The 15,174-nt window shown below is 43.7% G+C and overlaps 1 protein-coding gene across 3 annotated transcripts in view; it reads right to left on the reverse strand.

Moving 5' to 3' along the window:
- LOC142814527 (uncharacterized) overlaps positions 1-15,174 on the reverse strand; it is a 72,464-nt gene that overhangs the window by 8,456 nt on the left and 48,834 nt on the right. Inside the window, exons 1-3 of one of the 3 annotated variants that reach the window (XM_075893374.1) lie at positions 10,543-10,798; positions 8,208-8,318; positions 7,514-7,625 (exon numbers count right to left, since the gene is read on the reverse strand). In XM_075893374.1, the coding sequence (XP_075749489.1) occupies positions 7,514-7,595 (82 nt within the window). In that variant the 5' untranslated portion in view covers positions 7,596-7,625; positions 8,208-8,318; positions 10,543-10,798. Of the gene's footprint in view, positions 1-7,386; positions 7,626-8,207; positions 8,319-10,542; positions 10,799-15,174 lie in introns of those variants that run through there. The other 2 variants (XM_075893372.1, XM_075893371.1) reach the window with 2 other exon arrangements.

The raw sequence follows: 15,174 nt of genomic DNA on the forward strand, positions 1-15,174 counted from the left end.
TGCATTTTGCCGCGCAACATTTGCGTTGCATCACCGGTGACCCTGGATCGATTTCAATTTTCGGGTTAGGGAGCCTTCATGTGCGAGCCGCTGAGGCACTCTCGGCCATTCGGCCAGAGAAAAATATTACTGCAGATCCACGAAGTGAATGCTGATGATGGAGCGATGCTAGTCCACCAGTCAACCTCCTGGTCCTGTGCTGGCGGCGGAAAGCACAGGACCGGGTTGGATCGCGGAATATAAAATACGCCTTTGCCAGGTAGTGGGCGTAGTCAGGCTGCTTGAGCAGCAGCAGCTTCTGCTGATGATGATCGAAATGTTTTCATGGCGTATAGAATATATCGCGATACTGTGCAGGACACCAGTATCTCACCACTTTCGTTGTCGGAGTTGAGGCTATGTACTTTTAAGAGAGAAAAGAAGACTTTTCAGTGCTAGATCAAGCAAAGACATGCCACTGGTCGGCGGCATACGGTGATCGGCAAACGGTTTTTACACGCAGAAAGCTACTTATGTGGTAAAGCGTCCGACGCTGTTACCGGCAGCATAGGTAGTATTGAAGGAACGTCTTTCAAAGCGAATGCTCCAACATTATTTCAGTTGGTATTTTGGTATTTATTATACCACGAAGTTCAGTTCGTCAACAGACGCTGCAGATGAAATTTTTTATTTTGACCTTGTTCTACTCTAGCCTTTTTTTTAAATTTCTGTTTCTACCACCCACATGAATATTTCAATACTGAGATACAAATACATTTTTAAATGTATTTTGATACCGGACTACATAAACTCCGAATTATCTCTGAAATATGGTCGCGATACTCTCGTATCATGATACTGCCCAACCCTGATTATACTAAAGTTTCTTCCCGCATGCGCGGAGCGCAAGTTAGCTAAAGCAAATCAGGCATCAGAGTTCTTGACTTTATAGAGTAATGTGCAACGCAGACACGACGTCTCTGCAGGAATTTCGACGCCACACAGCAGACATGCCAATTTCGAAGGGAACAGCTAGCGTTGACTAACACAAAGATATATGTTGCTAAGCATCTACCTGCAGGCATTAGATTAATAGCTTGATTTCCTTGACGCATGTGATCTCGCACGTTTGAGAGTATATCCACGAAGTCGCGTCGAAATCATTGAGCGAACGGCGCTATTTTCCGTGAAGGAACGTATGTTGAATTCCTAAGGAAGAAACGGAACGGCATGCAGGTTTGACCTGTTCGGCACGACATATCCATACCTACAGCGTCGACTGGAAAACTTCTAGACGGCAAAGCACAAGCACGGCGCTCCGTTTCACTAAATAATTTCTTTGAACACAGGTGCTTTTTTGTGATTCGGGACTATTTTGTAGAACTTAGGGTATAAAATTTAAAATAAAACTATGCACATAAAAAACTGTGAGCCAGGTTATATTCAGAAGGCAGATGTTCAGCGAAGGTATTTAACACATGACGCGCAGCTTACACACAATTTCATACCTCAGCTGATCACAAATCAGAAAATTCGGCAGATCCCACGTACCTGGGAATCGACGTTATGTGAAGCACAAGGTGACCGTGTTGCAATTTTTTCATTGAGCGACACGTCATGAAATGACGCTAACTATATGTACAAATTTTGCACACACAGACATATGATGAGGAGTTAAGATGTCTATATGACCGGTTTTGCACTTGCGCAACGATGTCAACTGGAACATGCATATTAGCAACACCAGAAGCTGATATTAAACGCCGAATAAGAAGAAAAGAAAAAGCCACCTATCATCTATATGTACATTTTGTATTTCTCTCTCTCTCTCTCTTCCTATTCGTACTTTACATCCTCAACCGCCTTCTTCGCGCAGAATAGTAAGTCAGCGAGTTTTGTATGCCGGAAAAATTCACTGCATTTCAATAAAGAGTTCTCTCTATATATATTAAACACTGATGCTCGCGAAGATGCTGGCCCGCTTCTATATAAATTAACTTCAGCGCATGGCAACTAGCCACAATTGACATTAACTCAACCTGACTGCTGTATCAAAGCAGTACATATGTAATGCTTATAAAGTTGGGTAGGCAGCGCTTCAACCACTAAAGATGTTTCGTGAAGATACGCGTCTATTTGAAAAGTAGTTCCGAGACCTGGCGTAGCTTTATATGGTAAAATGCTTCATTGCTACGCAGAATGCTTGGGTTTGATTCCAGCTGGGACCCTCACATTTATTATTTGCCTTCGTCGGGTCGACACTACAGCTGTCGGATATTTCTTACCACTCACGCGTTTAAATTGCCCATGGGTGTTCTCGTCTTTCCTGGGTTGATACTAAGTGCCAGTCACGTGAGGCATGCACCCGCATACCAGCGGCACCCCCCACCCCCCCCTCCCCGGTCGGTATGTGCTACTGTCTAGCGGGAAGTGTTTGACGACGTACGCTACAGGATTGTGTCATTATTCATGTCTTGACCAGCGCGTCATATTCGCCAAATCATTTTACCCTCCCATGCTAATTTTGGTTCAGGCCAAGTTAAGGGGACGACCACGAGAGCACGGAAACGTAAGCGGCTAGATAGATAGATAGATAGATAGATAGATAGATAGATAGATAGATAGATAGATAGATAGATAGATAGATAGATAGATAGATAGATAGATAGATAGATAGATAGATAGATAGATAGATAGATAGATAGATAGATAGATAGATAGATAGATAGATAGATAGATAGATAGATAGATAGATACGCTCAATGTCGCTGAAGTTCGCTAAGAAATACTTCGCATTTAAAACATCTGCCCGGAATGTCCAATTTGAATACAGCGTATGGACCTTGGACGTTTTACATTAGAGCAACGTGTTAGTTGCTTCTTTAAACAGTGTAGTTGGCTTGCGTATCGTTTCTCGTTCAACCCTTACCAAAAGAACTATCATCATCACGAATGGTTATGCGCCACAGAAATGGGGTAAATGCTCCAGCTCACTATTGAACCGAGAAAAACGAAGAAATGCAACAGGTGGAGGAGGAGGAAGGGAAGAAATGAAAGGCAGGGAGGTCAACCAGACGCACGTATGGTTTGCTACCTTGCACTGGTGCAAGAGGTGAGGGAATTATAAGAGAAGAAATAGAGGAAAGGTGAAAGGCACCGTGTGGGTATATGTGACCCCATCGATTGCACGCTTCTAAGTAAGTGGCCACTTAGTCCCGTAGATTATGCAAAACCTAGCAATGCCGGCGTCGCTTTGCTGGCCTGCAACGCGTAAAGCCATGAACCGAGGATCTCCTCTTCGGGAAAAAAATCACGGCATATCCATGGAGTGAATGATGATTGGTGGGGCGAAGCGTTCATCAGTCCGTCCGTGCTTTCGTCCGCCCATTCGTTCTTGCTTCCGTACGTCCGTTTTTTTCGTCTGTCCGTCCGTCCGTGCGTGTGTCTGTTCGTGTGGCCGTCTCTCTGTGTGTCTGTCCGCCCGTACGTGTGTCCGCCCCTATGTTTGTCTGTGCATCCGTCAGTCCATCCGTCCATTCATCCGTCCGTGCGCCTGTTCGTGCGGCCGTCCCTTTATCTGTCTGTCCACCTGTCTATTTGTCCACCCCTCTGTCTGTCCGTCAGTCCGTCCATTTATCTGTATGTCCATCCATCCGTCCGTATATCTAGTGAACATTCCAAGTACAGCAATCTCACAGCTTTTCATCAAGTATTCATCATGTACAAGTGCCGCCATGCCCCGCCGCGGTGGTCTAGTGGCTAAGGTACTCGGCTGCTGACCCGCAGGGCGCGGGTTCAAATCCCGGCTGCGGCGGCTGCATTTCCGATGGAGGCGGAAATGTTGTAGGCCCGTGTGCTCAGATTTGGGTGCACGTTAAAGAACCCCAGGTGGTCGAAATTTCCGGAGCCCTCCACTACGGCGTCTCTCATAATCATATAGTGGTTTTGGGACGTTAAACCCCACATATCATCATCATCATCAACAAGTGCCGCCATCCCGCGGACATTCTAAGGACCGCTCTTTCTAGTATGTGCCACCGGTGGCTACATACGCCATCGGAGGATGAACAGACTCACACCCTAAAGAGCTTCTCCCCTAAAAAGGTCTATTATCGAGTTTCTGTAACGTTTTGCATAGCACATTGCGTTCGCCCACAAAAGGATCACATGAATAAAGTTAACTCATTAAACGGGTATATGCCGCAAAAATTTCTGCGACCTATCCGAAAACCATGATTATCACCCAAGAGTATGCGCCACAGAAACGGGTAAATCGCACTGCACACAACTTCCCCTGAAACGGAAGGAGGCAACAGTTACCCCAATAAATGTGTGAGAAGTGATGGCGGCGAGTCGAAGTATACTGAATGCGTACAACGAAAGAACACTACGGAACGCAAGGGCGATTCCGGCTGCGAGAGGACCCAATAGTGATGGAAAGCTTACGCGAACGACGACGTTCCCGTGTTTAGTGTGTGATTGTTGATGATTTAACCCTATGATATTCCCTGCATGCACAGAGGATCAACCCATAAGCGACATAGCATCCCCTGCCAAAAAAACCTAGCAAAGAGCTAGCAGCAAGCTAGAAACAACTTGTATCACATAGCTAAGGTCTAGAAACAACCTATAAGCAACAATAGTATTATTCAGAATCTTCCGGTTTCGCTGTTTCAGACCTAGCGTGGCCAAGTGCAAGTTTCCCCGTATTCTTCTTTTAGCGACTTGAGGTGTCTAGTCTGGCTTGTCATGTGCGTTTCGAATTTCGTGCACTACATCAAGTGGTTTTGCCACCTGCGTTCCCTTCCCCATGTTATGTGGACCAGTGGTGTGTCGTGGGCTTTGCACAATTTGTGTGATATAACAATGTTTTTTTTTCTGCAGAGAAAAAGCACACGTTAGTCTAGCTTTACACAGCTTTGTTGTAAAATTAAAACCAATAAAAATAAAATATCAACAAATCCTCTCAGTAGACGGTGGAAGAACGAGCCACAGGCCCCGACAAGCGTAACCGTACGGACAACCAAGCTAAACGATAGACAGATTCAGTTGTACTCGCTCGCTGGATTTCGTGCCGACCAGTTGTGCCCTCGTGAGCTCTGACGACAGTGCATATCTGGCTGACTAGGCTCGCCCTTGGCCATCTGCTGACGCCGATCTCCGACGACAGCGCAGCTCTGGCCGATGGGACTCACCCTACGCCATCTCCTGACGCCGACAAGAGCTCTCGTCGAGTGGTGCCCCATCCTCGGACTCCTGCAACCATGTCTATTTCTTTCTATCTCCTCTTTACTTCCGTCGTTCGCTGTCCCTGCGTCTCGCTCTCTCCTTCCTCTCTCTCTATATATATACTTTTAATCTTATCCTTTGAATCCCTCCTCCCCCCCATCCCTTGTGAGCTACTGTTGAGGTGTCGCGCCCTGATGCAGACAGTTACGGGGCTCACTTTTCTCTTCTTTTCCCTTAAAGAATCACATAAGTGCGTCCGCAGCACCTCTGGGGACACAGCCGGCCAGTCATTTCTTATGGGAGGCTGCGTCCGCAAAGCTGTTGCGGATGCTCAACTAAACCAGTCCGATAAGATTAACCTCACCTCTCACTAGGCACACCAAGGCTAAGTGGGGTAATCCACAGACAACTTTTTGTAGCAAACCCGTCACGGTCAAGGTTTGCCGTGTGTCGACATCGAAAACTATCATCATCATGAACTGGCCAGCACTGAACCACAGTCCGAGCCCTCTGTATGGATGGTTAGGAAGAGAAGCTGAAACTTCCGGCCTCTGATTGACGTTTGCCACCCGTGTGTTCTCTTGTTAATACTTAGTTGACCAGGAGGTTAACAGGGGGATTTAGCCCGATTTCTGTGGCGCATACGTGATGCATAAAGTTTACAGTGGAACTGTCATGGTTGACGGGTGAAAAACATGGAAGGCGAGAGAACTAACATTGAGACAGATACAGAAAAGACGTATAAAGAAAGAGAAAACAAATCGGAAAAGAAGAAGGAAAACGCAAAATGATAAAAGGACAAAGAAACAGATAGACATAGAGAAAGAAATAGACAGACCCAGAAACAGATGAATCAGACAGCAAGCATAGCAATGTATAGTACAATACCGCAAGCGGTGAAAAAGAAACAGGTGCAGGTGTTATAAGACTAGCCAGCCGGGGCCAGTTAGGGGGTCACCATTCTTGCGCGACTGAGTGCTCGCTGTACGGTTTTTTTAGATGCGAAGCAGCTCTTTCACTAGCCTGTGTAACGCTGTCCCTCCGAACGCACGCACTGTGTGCCACTGGTGTTGGTGTGGTGTCAAGTAGGTCAAGCCGCTGCTGCGCGTTGGCTTCACGCTCCTCTCGCAGTGCGCGCTGTCGTCACTCTGTTCGTAGCCTGCCGCGCGCTCGCCGCAGCGTCCGCAGCTGCCGCCTCGTCCATTCGCCCGCAATACCTGCCGTGACCGCCACTCGCTGCATAGCCGACTTGACGGTTCACGCGCTTCAAACCTGACGCGCGCTTAACGTGTGCGTTGAAATGTGTTTGTATACGTGTCACCTATAAGACCTACGCCAGCCATCGCTTCAAACGAATCTTCCGGTGCTCACCGGAGGATCCGCGTTAGCGCCGTTCAGCCCGTGACACCACCTGTGTGCAAGACTACTGCTTAGCATCCCATCAGCGTCCTTTTGGGAAGATGGTGTTAATTTTTTTCGTTGGCTCTTGAAGTTTAATGATGTCCAAACAAGTAGCCTAAACGTCAATGCTATTCCGTATGTTCCTCTGGTATCAAAATACGGCACTTCGCGGGAACGACACCATTGACTTTGTGATTTCAGCGCGCCTTTGTGCATATAATTATTTGCGCCCTATCTCTTGCGAAAGAGCCCAATGCGAGTAATTCAAACTGTCAAATCTGGCGCTTACACGAACTAAAATACAATCTGAACATTATCGCGAAGCCATGGAGCAGTTGCCTAGTCTTGTGCTGATTTATGAAGGCTATGTGCTCAGCGAGGTGGCATGGTTAACTAAGATTTAAGACTATCTGCAAACCAGACGCACGCATAAGAAACAGGAAACGCGAATGCGCGCCTCTTGCTCCTTGAGTATGCGTCCGGGTTACTTATTTTTATCCTACTTCAGTGGGAACTGCTTCAATCTGGTGAACTATAGTAACGGAACATTCAACGTAAACTAATCTGCAAAGCGGAGCCGGTGACGTATTCGAGCGTAGCTAAATTACGTATGACTCCAGTGACATGTGCTTGGGTATGAAAAGCACTAATGAGAAATTGGTTTGATTTTGTCTTCGATTAAATTGCCCACTTTTGTACTGAAGGTCTTATTACAAAATATAGATGTGATACAAGGCAAGAAAGATTAGGCAACCCCTCTAATAACTTGCCTCAAAGTATGGGATTAAAGATACTGCTGATGGTGAACTTTAATTTCCAACGAAACGATGTATCATACCTGGCATTTAGCGAACGATTGTGACAGTTGTTATATATAGATGTAACCAGAATTCTCCGGCCTCACCCATAAGGCCACGTGCGATCACTGCAAGTGAGAGAAATGGGACTGTTCTGTTCTGTTTTGCTGTGGAGAGGCTGAGGTCCATATTTCATCGGCTACTCCATATGAATGAGTTCTGCATTGCAAAAAATAAAAATAAAAAGAATATTAGTGAGTGGTACCCAAAGTGAAAAATCTGCAAAAAAACAATGTTATAGCACACTGTGACCAGTTGAAATACCATGTTAATGAACAGTTCGACTGCAGCTGTTCACGCTGTCATAAACGTTCACACGACACCTCTGTGTTTCTACTCTCAGTATATGCACTAACACATCATTTCATAGATGCCTACACCTGGCTGTCTATCACAAGATGGGACTCACGTCTTCTTTATTGTGTGGGAAAATGTCAGTGCATCTGTCTGTTTTCGGTCACGAAGCCGGAGGAAAAAATAAAATGCGGTGGACTGCTTTTGCCGCACACATATATTGTGGTGTTGAAAAGAAAGGTGATCTTCACACAATGAAAGCGTGGATGCCCAACTCTCAAGAGGAGTCATGCAGCTCATACTAAAACCAAGGTGTCGACACATACGAGCGTATAAGTAAAAAAAAGCATCTGGTTTTTACGTGTAAAGACCAAAGTACAAATATGAGAAATGCCATAGGCAGGAACACCGGAATAATATTGACTATCACGAATGTGTCAAACTCACCTAAATGGCTGTCTTCGCATTTTCCCCCATAGGAATGTCACCCCCGAGATTGAGAGTAGAACCAGTGTCCTTGAACTCCGGAGCGAAGCATCGCAAAGAGGAGAAAGAAAGCTGGAGGGAAAGGTGAAGCAAAAAAAATAGAGGAATAATCAATCAATCCAATGAGTCAGTCAGTCATTTATTTAGTTATTTAATATGCCCTCAAGCAACCATGAGGTCTTAATGCAGGCGCGCAAGAAAATAAAAGAATACAAGTGAAGAATGCAATACAAACACTCTCAAAAAGAATCAAATTAGAAGAGTGAAAACACACAGAAAAAAATCAGTGCAAAATGGAAGAACAACAACACAACATGAGAACCATGGAAAGACAGTGAAAAATAAAGGGAACTATACAGAACTTTGTAGAAACTTTACTGGTAGACGGAAAGGGAAGAATTTGTACATTGTGAAAAGGTATGTTAAGGCAGTGCAGAGCTGAAATAAAAACAATGACAATGAACTGTGAAAAACATTAAGATCATGAAAGTTAACATTAGAGAGACTGTATTTTGTGAACAGTAGAGTGTTGAAAGAAGTTGGCAAGTACATGAAATGGTTGATTCTCTTTAGTTAACCTACGAGATATTAGAAAATTTACACAACTAAGAAGTAAAGGGCAGGATATCATACCACGAACTAGTTTGTAAAGAAATAACAGGTCAGCGCAATTTCGTCAACAGTAAAGTGGTGGCAATGATGATAATAATCTGGCAGTGGTATAGCGAGATCTGGAGTTATTTCTAGCAAATCGTGGGTTATAAATGCTTATAAATTCTAAAATTCTTCTGGACTCGCTTAATCATCACGGCCAAGTTTCGCGATGCCATTTCAGATCATAGAAGCACACTCAAGTTGAGGAAGACATATTGCAGTGTGCAGTGTACGATTTCTGAAGGTTACGGGAAAACATAATAATAATAATATTAATAATAATAATAATAATAATAATAATAATAATAATAATAATAATAATAATAATAATAATAATAATAATAATAATAATAATAATAATAATAATAATAATAATAATAATAATAATAAACTTTTTATTTCCATCAACGCTAAAGAAGACTGTGGCTAAAAATCGAGTGAGAAACAAGCAACTCAGCGAAAGCTCGCAGCCGCCTCCGCAATGCAGGCAGCGATAGCACACGTATGCAGCAGATTATGACATATTGTGCTGACATATAAAAAGATGATAGAGAAGAAGAGCCTACGACGACGAACCTACGACGAGGTCATTAAGACTATGGCGATTTGTAAGCTAAACTACATGGCTGGCAAATATGAGTTTGGAAAACCTCTATCTAATCAGAGAGGTTCACACCGTCTCCTTACATTAAGCCATCAAGAACTGTTGAGCAGCACGCCACAAATTAGTCAGTAGTACCCAACGGGGTGTTATAAAGGCTGTGTCGTCAACAATATGTCGTGCTACGTTCTACTTGCTTCATATGGGAGCCAAAGCGACCTATCTAGAACGTGAAAGATGAGAAAGTTGACCAGCTTTTCCTTTCACCCGTCCAACATAAGCCCCAGGGATCGCTGCAGCTGGTGGAATAAGCAGCGCTGCAACAATTACAAGAAGACGGCAGACAAAAAAATATCACGTACGAAGTCCCAAAAACACCAACAAATTCATCTGAATCACTGGTTGACTGACTAAGACCTTTAACGAGGCTCTTTGCTGGAACGGAACGAAAGAGGTACGGTGCGCCAGTGATCTCTCACCTTTCCAGTGGCCTTGTGCTCACTCCTTCCGCTATTTCAGAAATAAAGTATTTACAACAAAACAAAGCAGTGTTTCCTTTGGTATGAACTTGAATTCAACTTGCACTGTCTTGGAAGTGAGCAGGAATCGGTACAAATCCCACTGAACCTTTTTAACGCAACTCTTTTCACCATGTGTGGCTCAATGCTAAGCAGAAAAAAAACACTGCTGTATGTACTGATAGAGCTGCATACATAGACAACTCTGCACATCATTAGCTCTATAATAGATCATTTTTAGTAATCCTCAGAAACCATTCGCAATGCTTTTTATAGCAACGGTTACTTAAACTTCCGATCACCTTTAAATTCTACTCCTTGCCCAAGAACACACATGGCATGCGAAGCTTGCGTCGGAAAGTCAATTTTCTCTAAAAAGCTCCGAAGGCAACATTTGTCATACGGTGCAGTGCTTTCAAAGTTACCATTGGCGACACCGTATCGGCTTCCGGATCTGAAATCGGAAAGCGGCACTCGAAAAACCTCCACGCGGAATCCAGAAATAATGTCAAATAGTAGTGACCTGGCATCATGAAGGGCAGGTCTATAGCCCAACTTAAGATCCCGATCACGACCTTCCCTCCAAATGGCGGCTCGGTCGGTATCGGGGCACCGTTTCCTCCCGGAACGACCTTGAAGCAATCTTTGTTGTTGTCTGGCACGTTTCAGAGCTCTGGATAAAAGATCTTAACGTGATAATAAATACTAGTAGTCTACAGCATGGTGCGACGTTAACCCATCAGGCAGGCTTCGAGAAGCGAGCAGAAACCTCTCACTGCGATGCTGATGCTTTCCAGCTTTTCTTGCCATCACGGAACGCGAGATAGGTAATCTTCAACAGCGCTCGCCTACGGGACTTTGGCATCGTTCGTTCTTTTTTTTCTTTTTCGTTTCTCGAGTACTTCGTTTATCCGGTGATAGGCAAGCGTTGTTTCGGGATCTCTATTTCTCGGCGCTTCATGGAGCTTCACTGGATCGGCAAGTATATACAACGGCTGGGCGCATTAATCCGAATACATGCGTATTCTCTCTCCGTAATCTTTCTGGGGTGGAGGTGGTATGTGCGGGTTTTTTACACTTTCGACTCGCCTGCGCTTTATGGTTCACCTTCTGATGACCCTGCGAAGCTGTTCTACAAATGTCTTTCGGTGGCGTATCTATATGTTCACCTCTCGCTCCTCTTCTGCTTCGGCACGAGTACTTCGCCAGACAAACGTTTTCAGAGTTGCCAACGTATGCACTGATAGAGCCTACCACAATGGCTTGTGAAGTGAGCAGGTAATCGCTGCTTGACTTGCGAAAATAGTATTTATTTGCGTAGTTGAACAGGTCACTTGTAACTTTTATGACGCTAAAAATGCACAAAAGTACTCAGGCAGTATTTAGTTACGTCAACTTTTTGTTTCTACCGCAGCAAGTCATGAAATCACTATGTTTTGTGCGGAGCACGCTAAATACAAATATTTGCCTGCCTAGGTTACAGATAAACTTATTGTAATTTTGAAGTTATTTTTGTTGCCAGTTCTGCAAACGCTTGATTCTACTTAGCGTACTAATATTGAACAAGATTATTTTTCCTTTCTGTCACTGCATGAAAAAAAAGGACGGGTACTACTTTTTTCACATTAAACATTTTTTCTTGACTTGTCTGCACATGTAATTATTTGTCCGCGGTGAATATAGAACGAAAACATGACGTGAGATTTGTTTAAAGCCTCGTGGTTTTTAACGAAATCTACTGATACCGAACTCCTGAGGAAGATGTCAGATCCGATTCCTTGCTTGCGTTCAATAAACAATAAACTCCATAAAGACCACTGGTATCCTTATACGAAAGCCCGTTAAATATGCTAGATCATACGATCACCGGAGATATCCCCAACAGGCACACCTTTACAGCTCTGCTGGATCCTTGAAACTTCAAAGCCTTGCCTTGAGTGAATAATGAATCTTTTCTTACAGGCGTGCGATGCCACAACGGTGGAGTAGACTGTTAACAGTCATCTGAGGATGTTGTCGAACTTCTCGAAGGCCGCCTGTGCGTCGTCACTCCCACTCTGCTTTGTACACATAACGTCAGCAGAGTGTTCTTGCGCATTCTAAAAAAGTTTGCAGTGGCGAGGCATACTGGCTATACTGTTATCCTTCTAACGCCAAAGAGTTACAGAGTGTTGGGACTGTACAGAATAAAAGCAAACATTAAAGAAATAAGGAAAATGTCTTTTGTGGCTTCCAATTCGTCTAGGGATAAAACGATGACGAATGAAACTTATTGATATGACTTGTGAAGTCTGTAATCTAACATGCCTCGCTCTTCAGCAAACATTGTCGTTGTAATATGAAGTAAAAATTGATTGCGCAGCACTATTATCTCGACAACACCTGCCCCGAAACATAGGGACCATAAAGAGCAACACAAAAAACAAGCTCTTGTTCTTTATTCATGTGTTCTTGTGCAAATATTTTCAAGATGAACTTGTTTAACTATGCCGACTCAAGTGTTGTTTCACTGTTAATCGTGCCGGTACACTCTAAGAAAGAAATAAGTTGTTAATTCAATTATTTATTCACTTTTATTTATTTACTTATTTATTTATTAAGATAGTTATTTAACTCGTTTAAATACTTTCAATGCATCTTGCAACTTTACAGATAATATAGGTTTTAGAAGCTTGATATGGCAGCCTTTAACTAAAAATTACCAGGTTTGGTGGTGATGGAGGAGGACAAGTGATTCCATCAAAATGAAGCAATTTGACACGTGGAAGTAGAAGTATGCCTGTTGTTATGACAGAAAGGCACGAATACTTGTAGTTAGGACTGGCATGAGATGAAACGAAAGGAGGTTGCGTGAACATGATGTGTTTTAGTTACGGATTCCTAAAGGCGATGTTGTAAAAGAAGCACAGGTGGGCCTTCTTCCTCTTGTTGACTCATTTCACTCTTATTTGTCTCATCACGACTTTTATTTGACTCTTCTCGGTGAGTCCCGGCTTGCCACGACCCTTCTTAGCGAGACACATGAATCCTCTTTCCAAATCGTTACACTCCCGTTGGGGAGTCGTGGGATCTCAAGGAGAGTTAACGTGCATCTTTCACGAGTGCCCTTTATTTCGCAACTGAGGACTTTGCGAAGGAAGCAGCACACACGATATTTTAGAGTGCAGCCAAGGTTGTCTTAGATTTATCGTGTATTCAGCCGGGCCTCGTATGACGAACCGTGTAAGGGCTTTTTTTCCATCTCAGAAAGTTTCCGTACAGTACAGAAATTAGTATGCAGCAGCATACAGCGGGAAATCATCTCAATGACGTTCTTTTAGAAGCTAATATGTTGTTAACTGTAGCATAGCGGTGGCAGCCTAGCTGCCGTCATGAAAACACGGAGATATTGACGATTGCATGTCAGCTGAGGACAACCCAAAAAAGCGTTTATTGCACGCATATATAAAAGTAAAGTGGAAAGGGGAAGGATACGATAATAAACGAGAAAAAATATCTTGGCGCCGGCGCAATGACACCACGCACGTAACGTGGTGATTTGACACCACACTTACTACATTAACTAAAAAAACTAGTGAATAAAACTACGATGGTTTCTTTGTTATAAACAACTTTATTTTATGAAAAGCCAAGCACGTTCTTTATCTCCTAACAGTATTTTTATATGACCATTTCTACTGCTCCTATGAATCACTGATGCACAGGGGGAGCTTTGCGATTATGACCAATATTCGTTATTTAGCATATAGTGAACCTGGAGCCTACTTCAAGAAGTCTTTCTTTTGTAAATTGTCTTCGCCACTTGTCGGCCACTTTGTTTGGATAGGCACCGGCAGATATTTTTGTTTAGGAAGCCGTTAGCGTAAGCATAATTTCTGATTGCAGGCCCCTATGTTCCGAGCTTTCAATGAGATCAGATCATTGTTTTTCACTTGTGCAGCATATATACTCTTAAATGCAAGTATTCCTAACGCAGCAAGAATTACGATGAACATAATATAACCCACCGTTTGGCTGCACCAGAGCTTATCCCACCCACATCGACACGCAAGATTGTGACAGAAAATATTTCTGTATTTGAACAGTGGTACTCCAGGCGTGGGGAAGGGAAGCATAGAGCTGTTTCCGCTTTGTCATTTCCGGCTTTGTTAGCAGATCCGCTTTAGGAAAGCATCTTCGTTTCTAGCGGCGCGTCGATTATGCAAGCATTCTGCAACTCGCCCAACTTTCCATTTTACTACCTTCAGGCAAGTTTGTGAAAAAGTGCTACCGTCGGACATTGCGTCAGACAAAACAATTATTCGTAGGCCAGAGAAGTCCCAGTTCTGCCCCTAATTGCACGCTTTTCCAGTCGAAGGCATCTTGCAACACTGACAGTTAATCTTACCCAGTGGCGCTTTTGAAGCGCAAGAACCGTAGTTAGAAACGATGTTTTCCATGAATGATTACTACAGTTCCGACCATTGTGCACCGCTAAAGACAACTAGTCGACAGCGCAAAGTCGCGGAAGCGCGCATTAAGCACTTAGCGCAGTTGCAGCGTTCAATGTCTGTGAACAGAAACATTAGGAATGTGGTTGCTATTTCATGATCGTCATTCAAGCGTAAAGTTTTCACGGTAGCGAAGTTTAATTTCCACTAGAACTCTCGTGTCCTTCTCAACCCAGGTATGTGACTGGCATTCAATGAACCGTTCATTCCCCGTAAAGTAAAACAAATGTATAGCAAAACATTCATAGAATCTTCAAAAAGCAAAATGAAGCACTCAGCCACAATAAAATGCACATGGTACTGCGCCAAGAAAGCTTTGAGCCACTGTGCAAACATAGAATCAGACATTTTACCGATGTGACCGCCTTTTACATTGCCATTTCTCCACCATTGTTCTGATACTGCAGGTATAGCCCCTTGATTTGAGAAACTTACGTGTCCGAAGCTATACAGTGGTCATTGGAATCAAGCGATTTCACCAAAGCTCAATCAAAGGAGTGTTGCCGAACAGGGCTACAGTGAAGTTATAATGGCGCATATGAAGGAAGTAAAATGGAAGGAACGTTACGCGATTTCGCTAGTCTCGAGAAAACAACTTTTTCTCAGGCTACCTCTTCTGCTCCACCACGTGGTCCTTCTTAAATACAGAAGTAGGGGATGAAAGA

Source organism: Rhipicephalus microplus, chromosome 4 (assembly GCF_043290135.1).
Source record: "Rhipicephalus microplus isolate Deutch F79 chromosome 4, USDA_Rmic, whole genome shotgun sequence".
NCBI classification, from domain to species: Eukaryota; Metazoa; Arthropoda; class Arachnida; order Ixodida; family Ixodidae; genus Rhipicephalus; species Rhipicephalus microplus.